The 16,287-nt window shown below is 56.4% G+C and overlaps 2 protein-coding genes across 9 annotated transcripts in view; one reads left to right on the top strand and one right to left on the bottom strand.

Annotated features, from left to right (window-relative positions):
• Positions 1 to 5,733, bottom strand: part of IFT140 (intraflagellar transport 140) — a 76,702-nt gene extending 70,969 nt beyond the window's left edge. Inside the window, exons 1-3 of one of the 7 annotated variants that reach the window (XM_047837547.1) lie at positions 5,415 to 5,733; positions 4,855 to 4,921; positions 1,084 to 1,285 (exon numbers count right to left, since the gene is read on the bottom strand). In XM_047837547.1, coding sequence (XP_047693503.1) covers positions 1,084 to 1,230 — 147 coding nt within the window. In that variant the 5' untranslated portion in view covers positions 1,231 to 1,285; positions 4,855 to 4,921; positions 5,415 to 5,733. The remainder of the gene's footprint in view (positions 1 to 1,083; positions 1,286 to 4,854; positions 4,922 to 5,414) is intronic. The other 6 variants (XM_047837544.1, XM_047837546.1, XM_047837548.1 and 3 more) reach the window with 6 other exon arrangements.
• A 1,597-nt stretch (positions 5,734 to 7,330) lies between these two features.
• CRAMP1 (cramped chromatin regulator homolog 1) overlaps positions 7,331 to 16,287 on the top strand; it is a 57,163-nt gene continuing 48,206 nt past the window's right edge. The window contains exons 1-2 of one of the 2 annotated variants that reach the window (XM_047838324.1): positions 7,331 to 7,624; positions 9,754 to 10,106. In XM_047838324.1, coding sequence (XP_047694280.1) covers positions 9,755 to 10,106 — 352 coding nt within the window. In that variant the 5' untranslated portion in view covers positions 7,331 to 7,624; position 9,754. Of the gene's footprint in view, positions 7,625 to 9,338; positions 9,380 to 9,753; positions 10,107 to 16,287 lie in introns of those variants that run through there. The other variant, XM_047838323.1, reaches the window with a different exon arrangement.

The following is a 16,287-nucleotide window of genomic DNA, read 5'->3' as shown; positions in this document are numbered from 1 at the left end:
CATGACCTGAGCTGAAGTCTCAACCGACTGAGCCACCCAGGCACCCCTGAGGGCAGGCTCTTGGGTGACCCCAGGAGCCTTTCCAGGGTCTGCAATGCCAAAGTTATTTGCGGCCCCTCTGACCTCCAGGCTGTTTTCCAGGAGCGGGGGACCTCAGATAGGACCCAGAAGCACGCAGACATCACTGATGACCTTCGCCGCTCCAGTGAAGGTGTGGTGGGGCTGCAGAGGGTTGCAGCGGGAAGGGAGATTGTCTTTGTGACACGTGAGGGGTGTCGTGCACGGAGAACGGTGGGGAGCAGGGGGTGGGGGAGCTTCTACAAAGCTCTCAAAGAGCCATCCCGGAAAGAGATGTGCTGAAGTCCTGACCCAGTGCCTGTGCCACGACCTTATTTGGAAATGGAGTCTCTGCACATGATCAGGTTAAGAAAAAGTCATTAGAATGAGCCCGAAGCCAATGGCTGGTGTCCTTACAAGAAGGGGAAAGAGACACAGACACACATGATGGCAGTGGAGCGATGTGGGTACAAGCAGAGGCGGCCGCCGGAAGCCAGGATGAGGGCTGGCACGGTCCTCTCCTAGAGTCTTCGGGGACAGCGTGGCCCTGAGGAGCCCTCATTTCAGACTGTGGCCTCCGGACTGTGAGAGGACAGATTTGTTTTAAGCCACTCAGCTCACGGGGATTCGTTATGGCGGCCACAGGACACCAGCAGAGTTTCCGATGGCCAACGTGGCCAACAGGAGACTGGACCGGGACGCACAGATGCACGGAGGGGTTGGCTCTGGTCAGAGGCCACAGGCTGACTGTGGAATCTGCTAAACACTCCTAACCATGTCCCCAACCTAAGTGCCGGGGCTGAGAGAACTGTCCACACTGAAGGGCTTTTATGATATTGGGAGTTTGAACCCCAGGAAAACATGATACACACACACACACACACACACACACACACACACACACACACACACATCCCCCACATTCCACACACTCCCCCACACCCGTGTGCACACATATACGTGAGAACGAAGAGGAGACAAGAGCCAGAGCTCTGGGAGTCAGCACTGTGGCTTCTTACTACTCACTTGTTCCAGGTATACATCCACGCTGCCTCCTGAGGTCGGGCTGACGGAGGCAACTGCCAGGAACGGATGCACAGGGTGCCAGTGGATGTGGGAAGGAGACCCAACGGAGTCCGGGGCTTCCACTCGGTGGTCAAAATACAGGGCCATGATGACACTCAGACCAAGTCAGGGCTCAAACCTGCGTGGGAAAGATGGCCAAGTCCTGTTGGTTTTGAACAAAACAAAGACAGTGACCATACGAGGAACCGGGAAGGACAAGCATCACGAAGCCAACATCGGAACATGATGCAACTGACAAAGGCCCCTTAAGACCATGCAGGCAACTTTATGTGGAAGAGAGCTCTAACAGGGGGAAAGCGTACAATAAGCAAGAAATTGGACCCGGAATGATCCAGGCACGACGGAAAGAATAAAACACTGCCATCAAAACAATAAAGTAAAGCCCAGCAGGCTAGACGACATCCTTATTCCAATCATAAGGAGGACAGTTTGTATTTCCATAGCTGCCCTTTGAGCAAAAATCTCCAGCCAAATAGAAGTGAAACTGCTTCACAGAAATATATAGAAAAACCTTATTCGATTTGCTATAAACCCTGAAGACCACGGCTGTCTTCAACATCAGACTCTCAGGTAGTCGAAGGCAAGAGGGTTCCTTGGTTAGAGAATCGAGAAAACGAAGCCACGGCAACAGTAGGGACGGTGAACTTGATTCGTTCTCCAGACTTAACGTCTTTCTTTCCCGGAAAAGATTTGCGTACTGCCCCTCGCAGGAGGGTGGGACGGTGCGTGATTGGCCAGTCCCGCTGCCCACTTCTCACACCCTCGAGTCAGTCTGGGGCAGCTAACTGGCAGATAAGACAATATTTGCAGGTTCCTGTGCTATCATTTAAAAGTATTCAACGTCATGCCTGTTAGAATGGCCATTATCAGATAAAGAAGATGTGGTTTACATAGACGACGTACTCCTTGGCAATGAGAAGGAATGAAATCCTGCCATTTGCAACAACGTGGATGGAATGGAGGGTATTAAGCTGAGTGAAATAAGTCAGTCAAAGATATCACAAAGATATTCCCTCATATGTGGAACTTGAGAAACTTAAGATCGTGGGGGAAGGGAAGGGGAAAAAACAGTTTCAGAGAGGGAGACGAACCATAAGAGACTCTTAAATACAGAGAACAAGCTGAGTGTTGATGGGGGAGCGGGGGGAAGGGGAACATGGGTGATGGGCAGCAAGGAGGGCACTTGTTGGGATGAGCGCTGAGTGTTGTATGTAAGCGATGAATCACGGGAATCTACCCCCAAAACCAAGAGCACCCCGTATACGCTGTATGTTAGCTAACGCAGCAATAAATTATATTTTTTAAAAAATGGCTGTTACCAGATAGATAGAAAAAAACTCTTGGGGCGCCTGGGTGGCGCAGTCGGTTAAGCGTCCGACTTCAGCCAGGTCACAATCTCGCGGTCCGTGAGTTCGAGCCCCGCGTTGGGCTCTGGGCTGATGGCTCAGAGCCTGGAGCCTGTTTCCGATTCTGTATCTCCCTCTCTCTCTGCCCCTCCCCCGTTCATGCTCTGTCTCGCTCTGTCCCAAAAATAAATAAAAGACGTTGAAAAAAAAATTTTTTTTTAAATAAAAAAAGAAAATAACTCTTGGCAAAGATGTGGGGAAATCGGAACCCTCGTGCACTGCCGGTGGGAGTGCAAACTGGTGCAGACGCTGTGGAAGACGGTATGGTGGTTCCTGAAAACTCAAACACAGAATTCAGCAGCTCCACCTCTGGGTGTACACCCGGAAGACTGAAAGCAGGGGGTCGGGTACATCCTTGTACACGCACGTTCACGGCAGCACTATTCACAGTAGTCAGAAAGATGGAACAACCACGGTCTCTTGGCAGATGAATGGAGAAACACAATATGGTGCACGTACAGGACACAGAATGAACCAGCCTTGAGATTCTGACATGTGACAATATCGATGAACGTAGGAGACGTTACGTTCCGCTCAGCAAAATAAACCAATCACAGAAGATCGAATGCAGTGTGTTTCTACCTCTGGGAGGGACCAGCACAGTCACATTCAAAGAGACAGAAAGTGAAAGGGTGGGGACCAGGGCCTGTAGCGCTGGGGGATGGGGAGCTAGTGTTTAATGGAGAGAGGATTTCTGTTTGGGAAGATGAAGAATACTGAAGAGGGTTGGTGGGGATGGTTACACCACACGTCAATGTGCTAAATGTCACCGGTTGTATACACGCAAATAATTACAATGGTAGATTTTATATTACGTATATTTAGCCACAAGAAAAAAAATGGTGTTAAAAAAAAAATGGATGCTGCGACGTTTTACCATCGGAGTGGAGAATGGACTATGCCGTTTGCTTTAGCAGCAACAATAATTCTATCAGAGGAAGCCTCGAAGTCTCAGCTTGGATTTAGAGAAGGAAACCCGTTTCAGGAAGAAGCTAAATGCACGAAGGTACAAACGAACAGTCACGTATCAAACGTTCCCTTTTTTCTTCTGAGTATATACTGAGTCTGAAATACAGGCACACTTTCTGAGGTGGTGTTCTCACTGCCATGGAGTAAGGAACACATGCTGGGGGCTGCTGGTGGAGCAGGGAGGCACGGACGGGAGGCGGGAGGCGTGGGGGGCCGGAGTCAGGGGAAGGAGCAGGATCCAGAGACCTCTCCCCCCCCATCACAAAGGGGACATCCACTCTGGACGGGGCTCCGACTATCCTTATGCACTTTCAAATGAAGTCAGTACAACGGAAAAAAACCGCATAAAAATCGGGGCGTTTAAACGAAAGGAAACGTTTGCGTTAAAGCAAAGGAAAGCTTTTGAGTTTTCATGTGTCGCAGCCAACCAAGGGTGGAAATTTGGGGCTATGACAAATTTGTACTTGTGTTTAACAAGTTTACTTGGTGAAAATATTGCTCTGAAAAATAAGTCATGTTAATTTTGTTAGACTGAAGGAAGAGTTACCACAGCACTTGAGGTAAAACCTGGCTTCCCCTGTATTTTTTGTCTCAAACATCACTGTGGAATAAGCATGGGTGCTCACAGGTTTTATTTTTTTAACGTTTTATTTATTTTTGACCCAGAGAGAGAGACAGCATGAGCGGGGTAGGGGCAGACAGAGAGGGAGACACAGAATCCCAAGCAGGCCCCAGGCTCTGAGCTGTCAGCACAGAGCCCGATGCGGGGCTCGAACCCAGGAACCGTGAGATCATGACCTGAGCCCAAGTCGGCTTAAGCCACCCAGGCGGCCCACTCTCAGGTCTTTAAACTACTTTTTCCTGCCTGGGACTTCCTGGGAGACTCCCTCCCCCACACTCCACCTTTGGATATTCAGAAGCCCCATCCCTCTCTGACTTCACTACCAGGTTGTTCTAGGCTTCTCTCCAGCGTCCCCACACAGGCCGGTCCTTCATTGCAAAGTCCTTCAGACTTTATTGCAAATGTGTGCTTGACTGACTTCTCTACCTGCTGCAGGTGGGAGTCCCTGGCTGCACCCCCAGCCCTGAGAACAGCACCCCCTCCAGGCGAATACGATGAAGATGTTGATTAGCAAGGGAAGATGCTCTTGCTGGTTTATTGCAAACAGCCGCCAAGGTGGGTGAGTCCGTTTTTACCCAGTGTGATGGATTGCTCACCATTCCTTGTACCTGCGTTTCAACGTTTTTCCACTACGAAGAGGTATTATCTGCATGATCATAAACAAAAGCTACCAGGCTAAACACAAGAAGAGGTGACTAACAATATTATCCTTACCTAACGACACCGATCAGTGGCATCAGTTCGCAAACAAGCGCACTTCCTTTCCTTAAACTCGGGGCCTCTAGAACAACAACAAAGTGGCAAATGTACAAACTTTGAGGAAAAGAACCAAATTCCGTGAGTTCTAAGCGATTTGCTCCTGTCCGACGCCAGTCCCTGCCGCGGACCACCGCCTCGGGGCGCCCGGCTCAGCTGGGGGTTCGGGGTGCGCAGGCTGAGTGAGCAGCGGGGGGGGGGGGGCGGGGGAGACTGGGGGAGGGCGGGGGGAGGCTCTGGGGGCGGCGGCAGAATGCTGGGGCGCGGGCACTCGCGGCCACCCAGCCGGCCCCCCTCACCGCAGACGGTTCAGGGTCACAGCCGCAGGCCTTGCACGCGAAGGCCGACCGGCCGCGCATAGGGGCGGTTTTCTAACCCCCACCCCGTCCCGCGGGGGTCCCGGGAGCCCTGCCGGCGCCGCCCGCCTCCCCTCCCGGGTCCCGCCGGGGGCTCGTCCCTCCCCGCGGCCCTCGGTGGAGCCGGGACTGCGCCCGCTGTGGCCATCATCGCGTGCTGACCTCGGACGCCGCGCCCAGCTCCCGCCGACCCCGACCCGACCCGCTCGGCCGAGGCCCGGTTTCCGGAGGAAAATGGCCCGGGGGTCCGCGGGACCGGGGTCTGGCCCGGCTTGTCATCGCTCCGCTCCCCCGCCCCAGACCGCCACGGAGCCCCTACCCGGCGGCTCGCAGTCCTCGCCCTTCGACCCCACTCACCTCCGCCGAGCCGCAGCGCGTTGCCCGGACAACGGCTGCGCGCGGAACGCGGAAACTGCCGAACGTGAGAGCGGCGGAAGCCGAGGCCACCCGAAGCGCCTCGAGAGGCCGGAAAGAGCCGAATACGGTCGAGAGTGTTCGTGAGGCGCCAAGGGCAAGAGTCCCTGGCGGGTCCCCGCCGGCGGCCAGCTCCGCGGTCCTGCGGGGCATTTTGTCCCCGTCGCAGTTCACAACCAACAACGCCAGCTCAGAAAGGGGAGCTAGGAGGCCAGCATTTGCCTGTGCTGCGCAGAGAAGGGAAGCGGGTGACATTTTTCTAGGTGTGATGAGGATGCAAAGCCTGTTGGGACCGGCTCCTGCAGTTACACCTTAATAAACGGGTTGGTCAGCTGACAGTGTGGAGGAGAAACGGAACGCCATCTTCCTTAAGATTCTCTTCGGTTCATCTTCTTCGGTCTTTGGGACCGCACACCGTTTGCTGGGCTCTACTTTGTCTCATCTCAAGGAGGAGGGTGTGGTTCAAGAGGATTTCTGAGCAAAGCCGATTGATTCGACGTAATACTTGATGTGCATGCAACGCTTTGGGGGCCGTATGGACTCCTTTGGCGAGAAAATGGTAGCCAAGGGTACCGATGGCTTCATCTCATTAGAAACCAATGTGACTCGTGGCGGCAGATTGCATTCCCAAAGGCACTAGAACGTGCGCCCTGGCCGTTTCGGTCAGGCGTGCTTAAACTTGGAAATTAACTTTGAACAACACAGCAAAGTCATGTCGTTAAAGGGAAAAAAATGTTGCTACAGCAAAGAAGTCCACATTAAGTGAAAAAAATAAAAGGAAAATGCAGATACTACTGGATCCGACAGGATAGGTGCTGGATCACATAGGTACAAGGAATATGCCGTTTTTAAAGACCTCATTTTCAGAAACAAAAACATTTATTGGGGGAAAAAAAAAACCCTGACATGAGACACTGTAGGTTTAAGGTGTACTGCGTGTTACTTTGATGCGTTCGTGTTATGTGGCGGCTGTAGCGACATCGGTCATATGACGTAACTAAGTACAATATTATCGTCTGCATCCGTCTTATTGTGCATTAGAGCTCTATGACTCATACGCTGCTCCTTCCAGGTTTGTACCCTCGAACACCACCCCGCTTATCCTCTCTTCCGTAATAAACGCGAGAATTTAGAACACACTCCTTTATCGCCATGACGAAGAAATATGACCCACGTGCCCAGCGCCATCCACTGCACTAAGAAACTTCAAAAGCACACACTTGATCTAATAAAGGGCGTATTTATCTCACTCAGTTGCATTTGTATACTTTGTCGTCAAAAACCCGGTTCGCGCCGGATTCAAGACTCTGAGCTGAGGCGGCGTTTACTTCTCACGCATCCGTCAACACGGCTCCGGCCAATCACAGCCAGGGCGCTGGCCCTATTGGCTGTCTATCCGCCAATCCGGAGAGACGCATTGGCTCGCACGGCCGCGAGGCCGGCGTCACAACACTACCAGCGTCGCAGGCCCGCCCCGCGCCCCCTCCCAGCGTCCGTACGTGCAAGCGCGCGCGCCCGCTGCTGGCCAATGGCAGCGCCCCTAGGGGGGCGCGCCCGCTGGAAACTCGGGCGTGCTCGTCCCCGCGCGCGTCGCCCCGCCCTGCCCCGCCCCGCGCGCCGTCCGCCCCGCCCCGCCCCGCGCGCAGCGCCCGCCGTCCCCGCCGGCTGCCGTAGCCGGAACTGCTGCTGAGCGCGACGGGCCGGGCCTCCGGGAGCTGAGAGGCGGCAGCACCCGCGCCCGCAGCCTCGTCAGCCGCTCGCCTGCCGCGGAGGGGACGTGCCGGGGCGAGGGCCCCCGGGCAACTGCTTCCGAGGCGGGAGGACCACATCGACGTCGCGGCTTCTGTGCAGCGGGCTCTCGGGGGCCGGGGCTGCCCGGCCCGGCCGGTTCTGCGGGCGCCCGGGAGGCCCCCGGGGAGCCCGCGAAGCCAGGCCGCTGCGAGGCGTTGATGAAGAAGGTGACCGGGGGCCGGGGTTCGGGAGGGGTGGGCCGCCCCGACCGCCTGTCATGGCGAGGCCCGGGCCCCAGGTGGAGCGGGGCTGCGGGAGAAGCGGCCTGTGCCCTCGCGTCGGTGCTTACGCACGCGGTACTCCGTCGGGGTGGGCCGGCGGAGTCCGGACCGAGGAGTGGCGCGGTGACAGCGCTCTTTGTGTGCAGCCAGAAGTCGGCCCGGGAGGGAGGGTTTTGCTTTTTCCTTCCCGAAGCCTGACAAAACGGTGTCGAGTCGGGATTTTTCGCTCGAGGTGATTCCACCTCTGCGAACGGTCAGGAAGTAGCGTTGGAGGTTTTCGGTCAAAGGATTCCATCCCCGTGGTTTCCTTTTCCTGTAGGGGAAAACTCTGAAATGTGTCAATATCCTTTTGGTTCTGAGAAGCCGTGTCCTTCTGCGTTCAGGTCTTCCCTGTATTCAGCCAGGCACACAGGCAAGTCTGTTGTGTTGTGGCCGGTGTATGCCCCGCGTGGGTCCTGCCTGGCTTGACTGTGGGTAGTTTTGGGGATAAAAGGTCCCTGGGAGTAGGTTTCTCCGCATTATAACCCAGAGAAAGGCCCTTTGGGGTATTCCCAGGTTTCTTAGGTACGAACGATAGGTTGAGAAATAGGTCGCCTTAAGTGCTGTGCAGTGAAGTCCTCTAAAAAGTTTGGGTGTTTGCCCTGTATGGTTTTATTCTTTGGCAGAGTTTTTTTTGTATTTGTTTTCTTAACTGTCATTCCTTAAATTCGAATAATTTGTAAGACCAATTCCAGCAGATGAAAACTGGCACAGATCATTTTGTGACAATACATCGGAGCAGTGGGAGGTGTTACTATGGTTTTTTGCTATGATTTTTACTCTTTTCGAAATGTTTCAGTGAGAGACCATTGCCCCTATTCCTGTATTTCACCCATAGCCTGGATGCCTTGCTGTCTTTTCCCTTTGGAACGAAGCGTTTCCATTCTCAGCAGCTTTGTTGAGGATGTCAAACAGTTTGGACATAGTATCATCACCTGTTGAGGAATCTAATTTTCATCTTTCTTGCTTTATCACAGGTACACATTACTGACCCTTTTCGGGCTTATAATGTGATGCTACCTGATCCTGACTCAGTTTTTGAGCGCATCTGCTTCTCGGGCTTGCGCACATTTTTAGGGCCCTCAAGTTCTGTGGTTGACATTTCACACTGCAGCGGGTAACAAAGTTAATGCAAGGGTTTTACCAACGGTTGTCGAGAATTTTTACGCGACCCCGTCTTCTGCCCATTCTTGCATTTGGATCTGGACGTGTCTGCGGATGTCACGTTCACTGGTGGCTCCAACCTGTTCCATGCCCCAGGCTCCTTTGTTGTAGAAGCATTTTTAATTCGTAAATCTCGGCAGCAGCACACACCTCCCACCCTAGGAAGCAAGATTCCCAGAAACCCCGAGCTTATTATTCTTTACGTGTGTTTTAAAATAAGCAGGCGGACCGGCAGCCGCGGGCCACCATGGAGTCCCCTGTGCACGCAGGCGAGCCCGCGCCTCTCCCCTGGCGGGGTGGATCCGGGCCCCTCGCCCCCGCTCCGGGGCCAACTTTGGGGAGCGGCGTGTGGGGCAGGTGCGCGGGCCCGGAGCCCCGCGCGTTTTGGGGGCGGGGAGGGGTGGGGTCGGGGGCGCGGGCGCCGAGGCTGGGGCGGCTCTGGGAGACGCCGGCGCGCGAGCCGCCCGCCGCGCAGGCCATGAGTCGCGGCCCCACGGGGTAGGTGACTCGGGGCTCGGCCCCGGGACCCCGGGACCTCCTTCGGGGCCCGCCGTCCCCGGCCCTCCCCACCCCCACCCCACGACCCCGCCGGCCGGGGCGCCGCGCGGGCAGGGCGGTCCGGCCGCGGCCCCCCGGACCGCCAGCCCCGCCGCCTCCGCGCCTGCCGGCCGCCGTTCGCCGGGGTCGGCGTCGGGGGCCGGGGGCCGGGCCGGGCCGGGCGGCGGCGGCGGCGGCGGCGGCGGCGGCGGGCGGCCGGGAGGGGATCGGGAACAAACAACGGCGGCCATGTTGAGAGGGCATCGGTGCGCTAAACTTCTCGGGCAGGCTGCCGGGCGCGCGCCTCACCGGGGTCCCCTCCCCTGCCCCGCCAGGATGACAGTGAAGTTGGGAGACGGCGGCGGCGGCGGCGGGGAGGACGGGCTCAAGCGGCTGGGCAAGCGGTCGGCCGAGGAGGACTCGCTGGAGGGCGAGGGGCCCGGCGGCGGGGACGCGGCCGAGGAGAGCGGCGGCACAAAGAGGGACGCCAGGACCCCCCGGGACGGCGGCGACGGCCCCCCTGCGCCCGCGGGCGGCCCCCAAGCCCCGTCCCCGCCGCCCGCCTGCCCGCAGGACCAGCACCACTTCCTCCGGTCCAGCGTCAGGCCGCAGAGCAAGAGGCTCAGGAAGGACTCGTCGTGCGCCGGGGGGAGCGGCGGCGCCGGCGGCTCGGGGCCGCGAGGCAAAGGTACGGGACCCCCGCTCCTCCAGGGTGTGCCCCGGACCCCGGGGGGGGGGTGGTGGTGGGGGTGGCTCAGAGGGACCCCCGCCCGCGTCTCCGTGCGCCCTGCCGCTCACTTCAGGTGGCACTGGGCAGGGGACGTGCCCCCTTTCTCCTCCCAAGAGGCTGTTGCTCTCCGTGCTGAAACTCCGGGAAGAGGCAGTGAGTATGCGTTCTGGGCAAGTACAATGGGTTCCTGAGTCTGGGGGGGTTTTCCTGGTAGAGCAGCCTCGGTGACCTACACGGTGGGCTCTTTAAACCACAGACAATAGTTGGGAGAGGAAAGGCGAAATACCTACCATGTCTCTTTCCTGGACACGAGCTGGTGGACGTACAACAAAGGAGTGGGCTTTTGAAACTCATTTGATAAGAAGCCAAAAGTGACGATCACAGAGTCTGACTTGGGCCCATCGCTCCCTGCCTCCTGTAGTCTAGGCTCAAAAGTGCTGAGGACACGGGGATGCAGCCCTTAGACTTTCCACCGGGCGCCACGAAAGGCTGTCCCCTGGGGAAGGAGGTAGTGAGAACATCTGCGGCCTGGGACGTACCTACCGTCTGCGGTGTTGGCCCCGTGTTTTGGCCCGATGGACAGGAGTGCAGCTTCGCTAGGGTCCCTTCCAGAACCGGGACGAGAGCCGCGCCGTGGTGCTGCTGCTGCTGTGTTCGTTCTCCGTCGTGTACCGCTTTTCTCTGTAAGCGAGCTGCTCTTAACGTCCTTTTCGTTCGAGGCCGAGTCTGCAGCACTTTTACAGGTAGCAAATGGAACAAAGTTCCAATGAGTTTTTCAGGAAAAAAAGCCTCATGTTTAGTTCCTTGGGAAAAGGTAAGTGAAATTTGTTAGACGGCCCTTATCATCTTAAGAAGGAAAGATTTCGGAAACCAACGGAGAAAGAACCCACTTTGGAGACCTGTGCCAAATGTGTACGATTCAGCGGAGTTCTGCCTTGTCCTCATCTGAGGAGGCCGGCCTCTGAAATCATCCTAGCTTTACCAGATTTTTGTTTTTGGTAGATTGGGTTTAAGGAAAGTTGTAAGTGTGCGGTAATTTGGCACGTTTCAGAAATTAAACCTTGGGTCACATACGTTTACGTTGGTGTGAGAGTTGTCAGTTAATTAGGAAAACGTTAATTTGCTTTATCTGTTGTGTAAACCAAATAGCTTTTCCGCTCCTGGTTACAGGTGTGTAAGTCAGCTCAGCCCCTGGGATGCCGTCAATGGTTTGTGGCTTCAGAAGCCCTGGAGGAGCTCAGGGCCTTGCCAACTTGGCCCTCTGACCTTTCGTCTGCTTGTTTGATTTCTTGAATCTGCCAGAGAGAGGCTCCCACTCCCCTGAGAAACCAGGCACAGCGGTGGCTGCTCACGTGCGACGGGCCGAGTGAAAGTCCTTGGTCACCTGTAAATGGCCAGCTGTGCGTCAGGTGCCACGGCGCTCTGGCTTCGGTGTGTGGTTAGACTCACAGCCGTCAGGTGATGAGGGGAGGTTTGCTTTTGTTTGCCCAGAAGAGTGTGGCTCCCATGGAGAAGGGCCCCTGGAGGAGCCTCACATCACATCATCGGTTCTTGTTCCAGAGTGTGGCTCTGAGTGGCGATCGACTTTCCGTTAGGAAAATGGAAGCTTGTCAGGATATGTGCTTCTTGGGAGCTACGTACTTTCTTATTTTAGCAAGCTGATATTTCCCGGAGTGAGAGTAAAGTAATGGTGGCTTTTAGCAGAGGAGTAGGAAGCATGTCTGCTTTGCTTCACAGGGAAGGTTGAGCCTGGAGTTTCCTGGTGGGGTCTGATGTTGGCTCCACACTTCACGGTGCCCCGCCACGTGTCTCAGGAACCTCTGCTTGCTTATCATCTCCATTAGCAGCCAGCAAAGGTCAGGTTCTGACTGTGTGCCCCGTAACCTTTGCAGACACTTCTTAGAGGGGCATCTGTCTTACAGATTGTGGAAATCTCCACCTGGGGTGTGGAGCGCAGATCCAGGGGGAAATGAACAGTCCAGCGTTTTTTAGTTTTTTCAAAAAATGAGATTTCCATTCGTCTGGTTGTTGGCGGTTCTTTGGCCGATAGCTTGCAGACAGGCGTGCGAAGCTTGTGGTGAGTCTGGGGGAGATGGTCTTGTGGAGGGAAGGAAGTCCCCCTGGACTGCTGTCCGCAGTGCTCTTTTCTTGCTCTCCAAGAGGACTGTGTTTTGTCAACTTCAACAAACAGTGACTTTTTTCTAGCACGATCCTGCATTAAATTCTCTTTGAATTCTAAAGGTCAGGATTTAGCACCTAGGTGCCGGGCATCTCGTATCTGTTACTTCAGTGTCAAGTGGGCGCAGAAACTGAAGTTTGTTGTTTGAATGATGTGCTCCACCTAAGCGGAAGGTAAGCCGCAAACCAAGGATGTGTTTGAGCCTGAAACCCAGAATTCACATATCTGTAAGAACCAGGTCGAGGACACAGAGCTCTCGAGGCTCTTCCGCCTTTGGCCAGTTCGCGATGTGGGTGACTGAGCAAACCTGTCTCTCTCTCGGAGGTTTGGTTTCTTTGTGAACGAGGATAACGCCAGCGTCTGCCTCGGTGCAGTAAATATCACCGCTAAGCCCTGGTGTAAGTCGTTAAGAATCTCCCGACGCCTCTGTTACGGGAAACGTGGATAGTTTTGAGGTTAGGGAGCTAGAGAGGCTGGGCAGGTGGACACGGGCAGGTGTCACCTGTGGGGAGGGGGAGAGAGAGGTCCCAGGAACGCCCCTGAGCTGCTACCTGCCCTGTCAGGCCACTTGAGGCGGGTGCAGAGTAGACTCTCGCTTTCCATTGCTGCCCTCCCTCTCCCCTGCTCCCTGCCCAAGACCCTTCCTTCCACCCACCTGCGGGCAGGCTGGTCGTGAAAGTGCGGGCTCCACAGTTGGGCTGTGTCACCTGGTTTCTCTGTGCTCGTTCTGAGGGAATCAGCAAATCCCTGTGCAGAACTTACGTATGTTTTGCACAAACTGTGGGCTACTCATAGCTTCTAGGTGTTTTTAGAAGACATCACGTGAGCTCTGCCACCCCAATGGGGTCAGCCTTTGGGAGACGAATACCATACTGGAAAGAGAGGTGAGCCGGCAGTCAGGAGACACAGGTTCTACCCCCGGAGCTGCTGTGGGGCCGGTTCGGCTGTGGGACAAAGGGAGGTCCCTTCAGCGGCCCAAGCGTTAGGTTCTTTACTTTCCAAATGGGTCGGCTGAGATAGTGGCGAAAGCCACCTTAAGGTAATGTTGAGGGATGAAGGGGTCAGCTTGCAGTCTGGACGTGGGCCCTCTGTGTTTCAAGAGAGCATTCTGGAAGGTAGGTTCCGTGAAGTCGGTGGAGCTCTGTGTGTGTGGGCCTCTGGGAGAGCCCTGCGCAGGGCGTGATCAGAGTGTGCCCCTCCCCCCGGGGCCTTTCTGTGCGTCGGCACCGGCACCGGCACTTTGCTCCTCATCTGCTCCGGTCGCTCATGTTGTCGCTTCTCAGGCTCTTGGGCCAGGCCCCAGGCCTGGGATTCTTGTGCCCAGTGTCAGTCGGTAAGTGACGTTTAATAAAACCAGGTGCGGCGGCAGGGTGCCTGGGTGGCTCGGTAGTTTAAGTGTCGACTTTGACTCAGGTCGCAATCTCCTGGTTTGTGAGTTCTGGCCCCGCCTCAGGCCGTCTGCTGACAGCTCAGAGCCTGCTTCGGATCCTCTGTCTCCCTCTCTCTACTCCTCCCCGGCTGGTTCTCTGTGTCTCTCAAACAGATAAATTAAAAAAAAAAAAAAAATTTTTCAGTGATGACCGTACGGAGCCCACCGCGGCCGCCTGGGCAGGGATACCAGGCTTTGCCAAGAGCTCTCAGACCTCTTGGGGAGAAGAGGAGGAGGAAGGCGGGGTGTTCCCCCCCACGCCCCATGTGGTGCGGCACATTGTAGAAGACACGGAAGCCCTGACACACGGTGCTGCTTTGTGACCCCCGACCGCACGTCGGGTCAGGAGACCTGCGTCCCTGGCCACCTCAAATCTGGGCCCTGAGGAAGCTGTGCGGGATAGAGAGGAAAACACCCGTAGCCCAGGGGCTCTCAGTGAAAGACTGAATTCAGGGTCATACAGACTGCACTGACTTCACGTTGAAGAGCCGGACAGAGGGCATAGGCGAGTAGATAAGGCAACATCCGAGCGTTGGCTGGAAGGTGGAGCTAATTTTCAAACACCTCGCTGGCTGTTAACATCAGAACTACCGTTTCTACGGCGCCCGCTTGTGGAGCTGCCCTTGGCCCACCGAGGATTCCGTAGGATTTTCGTTTTACGCTGTACACCGTGTCTCGTTTTGGGTTACACGAAGTGGTAAAGAGAACAGAGGAAACGCGACAACGAGCTTTGTCGTGGGCGGTGGCGTGCGCAAGCATCTTTCCTCGCGTGACCGCAGCGTTAGCGCCGAAGAACGACGTGCGAAAGGCCGAAGAGATTCTCGGGTGTCGTGTTTGCCTGGGGTCTCGAGAGTTACCTGCAGAAAATCTCGTGATTCGCTGAAGAAGGCGTATGTTTTGTGTGCCTTGGAGGGAGACCAGCCCCAGGCGCGTTGATTGAGGTCGAGGCTGGGTGTCGTGTGGAGGCTGGAGATGCAGCAGACGCTGCGGGCGGGGCCCGGGACATGCGCCGGGACCGTGCGGGTCCAGGTCACCTTCGGCTGGTGGAAGAGGATGTCTCGGAGGCGGGGACCCCACGCAGGGGCTCCGACGGCACGGCTGCGGTGTCCCTTGCGCTCTGTGGAGACCCGGCAAAGGCCGAGCAGGAGGGAGGCGTCCTGGTGGAGGCGAGCAGCTTGCGGAAGACCGGCGTGCGCCACGCCTGCTGATGCGACGCCCTGCTCGGGAATGGCCTTGTTCCACGTCGTCCTTCCGGCCTTGGTGGCGAGGGCGTCTCCTCAGTCACGGCTGGGCTCTAAGAGCGAGCCTGGCTGCTGTGGCGTCGGACGTGGAGGGCGTGTGCTACGAGGGGCACAGAAGCAGCCCCTGTCTCGACCGTGGCATGTTGTGACCGGAGGCAGCCAGGTGAACGGACCGGTGTGTGTCATGCTCGGCCTCTGAAAGGTCCCCGTCCCCTCTCACCGCAGACCCAGGCCACGAGGAAGCGTTCTGGTGCCTGGAGATGCGCTTCTGTCCGCAGACACTGGAACGTCTTTCTAGCTGAGGGTGGACGAAGTGTGGGGTGGCCCGCCTGAGTCCCCCTCGAGGGACGTCACGCAGCACCTCGCGGTGCGGGTCTTCTGCCAGTCTCTGCATTCATACCTTTGGAAGGAGGCTCCCCAGACTCGAAAGGAAACGTCCAGGATAGCGAGTTAGTGCGTCTTCTGTGTCTTACCTGGTCACGTCCCACGGTTTTGTTTTCAGCGGTACACGTGCTCCCCAGTCCTAACTCTTGCCGCTGACTGCTGCGTGAGCTTGGGCACGTCATTGAACCTGTCTGTTCCTTTTTGCGTCGCAGGCTGAGGGAAGGATGTCGAGGTCAAGTTCCCTCCATCCTGAAATCCGTGGATTTTTCAGCTCGATGTGTAGTAAAAATACAGAAGCATCTGTGACGCGGGCGTCAGCCACCATGGTGTTGTGTGGCTCGAGGGGAAGATGCCGGGGTTTGGAATAAGAGGCTTGGTTCTAGCTGCCCAGAGTCCTCGGGGCTTTTGTGCTTTTGGAGTCTCGGTCTCCCCGTTTCTGAAATGTGGATAATAACCGCACACTGTGAAGACAGAAAGGAGTAAAGCGTTCGAACGCGCTGTAAAGGTGCCGTAGAAATCACGTTCCTTTCCTGGTCCAAGCAGCTGCGTGGTGTGCCCGCCAGGCCACTGTCCCTGTGCCTCAGTGTTCCCATTCAGAAGGCGGGCATCGTTTCCCATTCTGGTGACGTGAGGGGCGTGAGTGATGGAGCCCCGGGCTCCTGCAGAGATGTGGTGGGGGGGTGGGGGGGGGGGGCACATGCAGGAGGCAGACGGCCTAGCTCGTCCCGGCGGGGAGTGGGCCGCCACAGCTGGCAGACCCCAGCCACACGTGTGCATTTGTCAGGTGCACGCTCTGGAGGGCAGGCCGTGGCCAGGGTTGATGATTTGGAGATGGGGGAGGAGGCCGTTAGAGTTGTCTCGCTCAGGGGTGGTACAGGGCTGGCCTGGGAACGGGGAGAAGCTGGG

The sequence above is a fragment of the Prionailurus viverrinus genome, chromosome E3, assembly GCF_022837055.1.
Source record: "Prionailurus viverrinus isolate Anna chromosome E3, UM_Priviv_1.0, whole genome shotgun sequence".
NCBI classification, from domain to species: Eukaryota; Metazoa; Chordata; class Mammalia; order Carnivora; family Felidae; genus Prionailurus; species Prionailurus viverrinus.
This window is presented reverse-complemented; position numbering and strand designations above follow the sequence as displayed.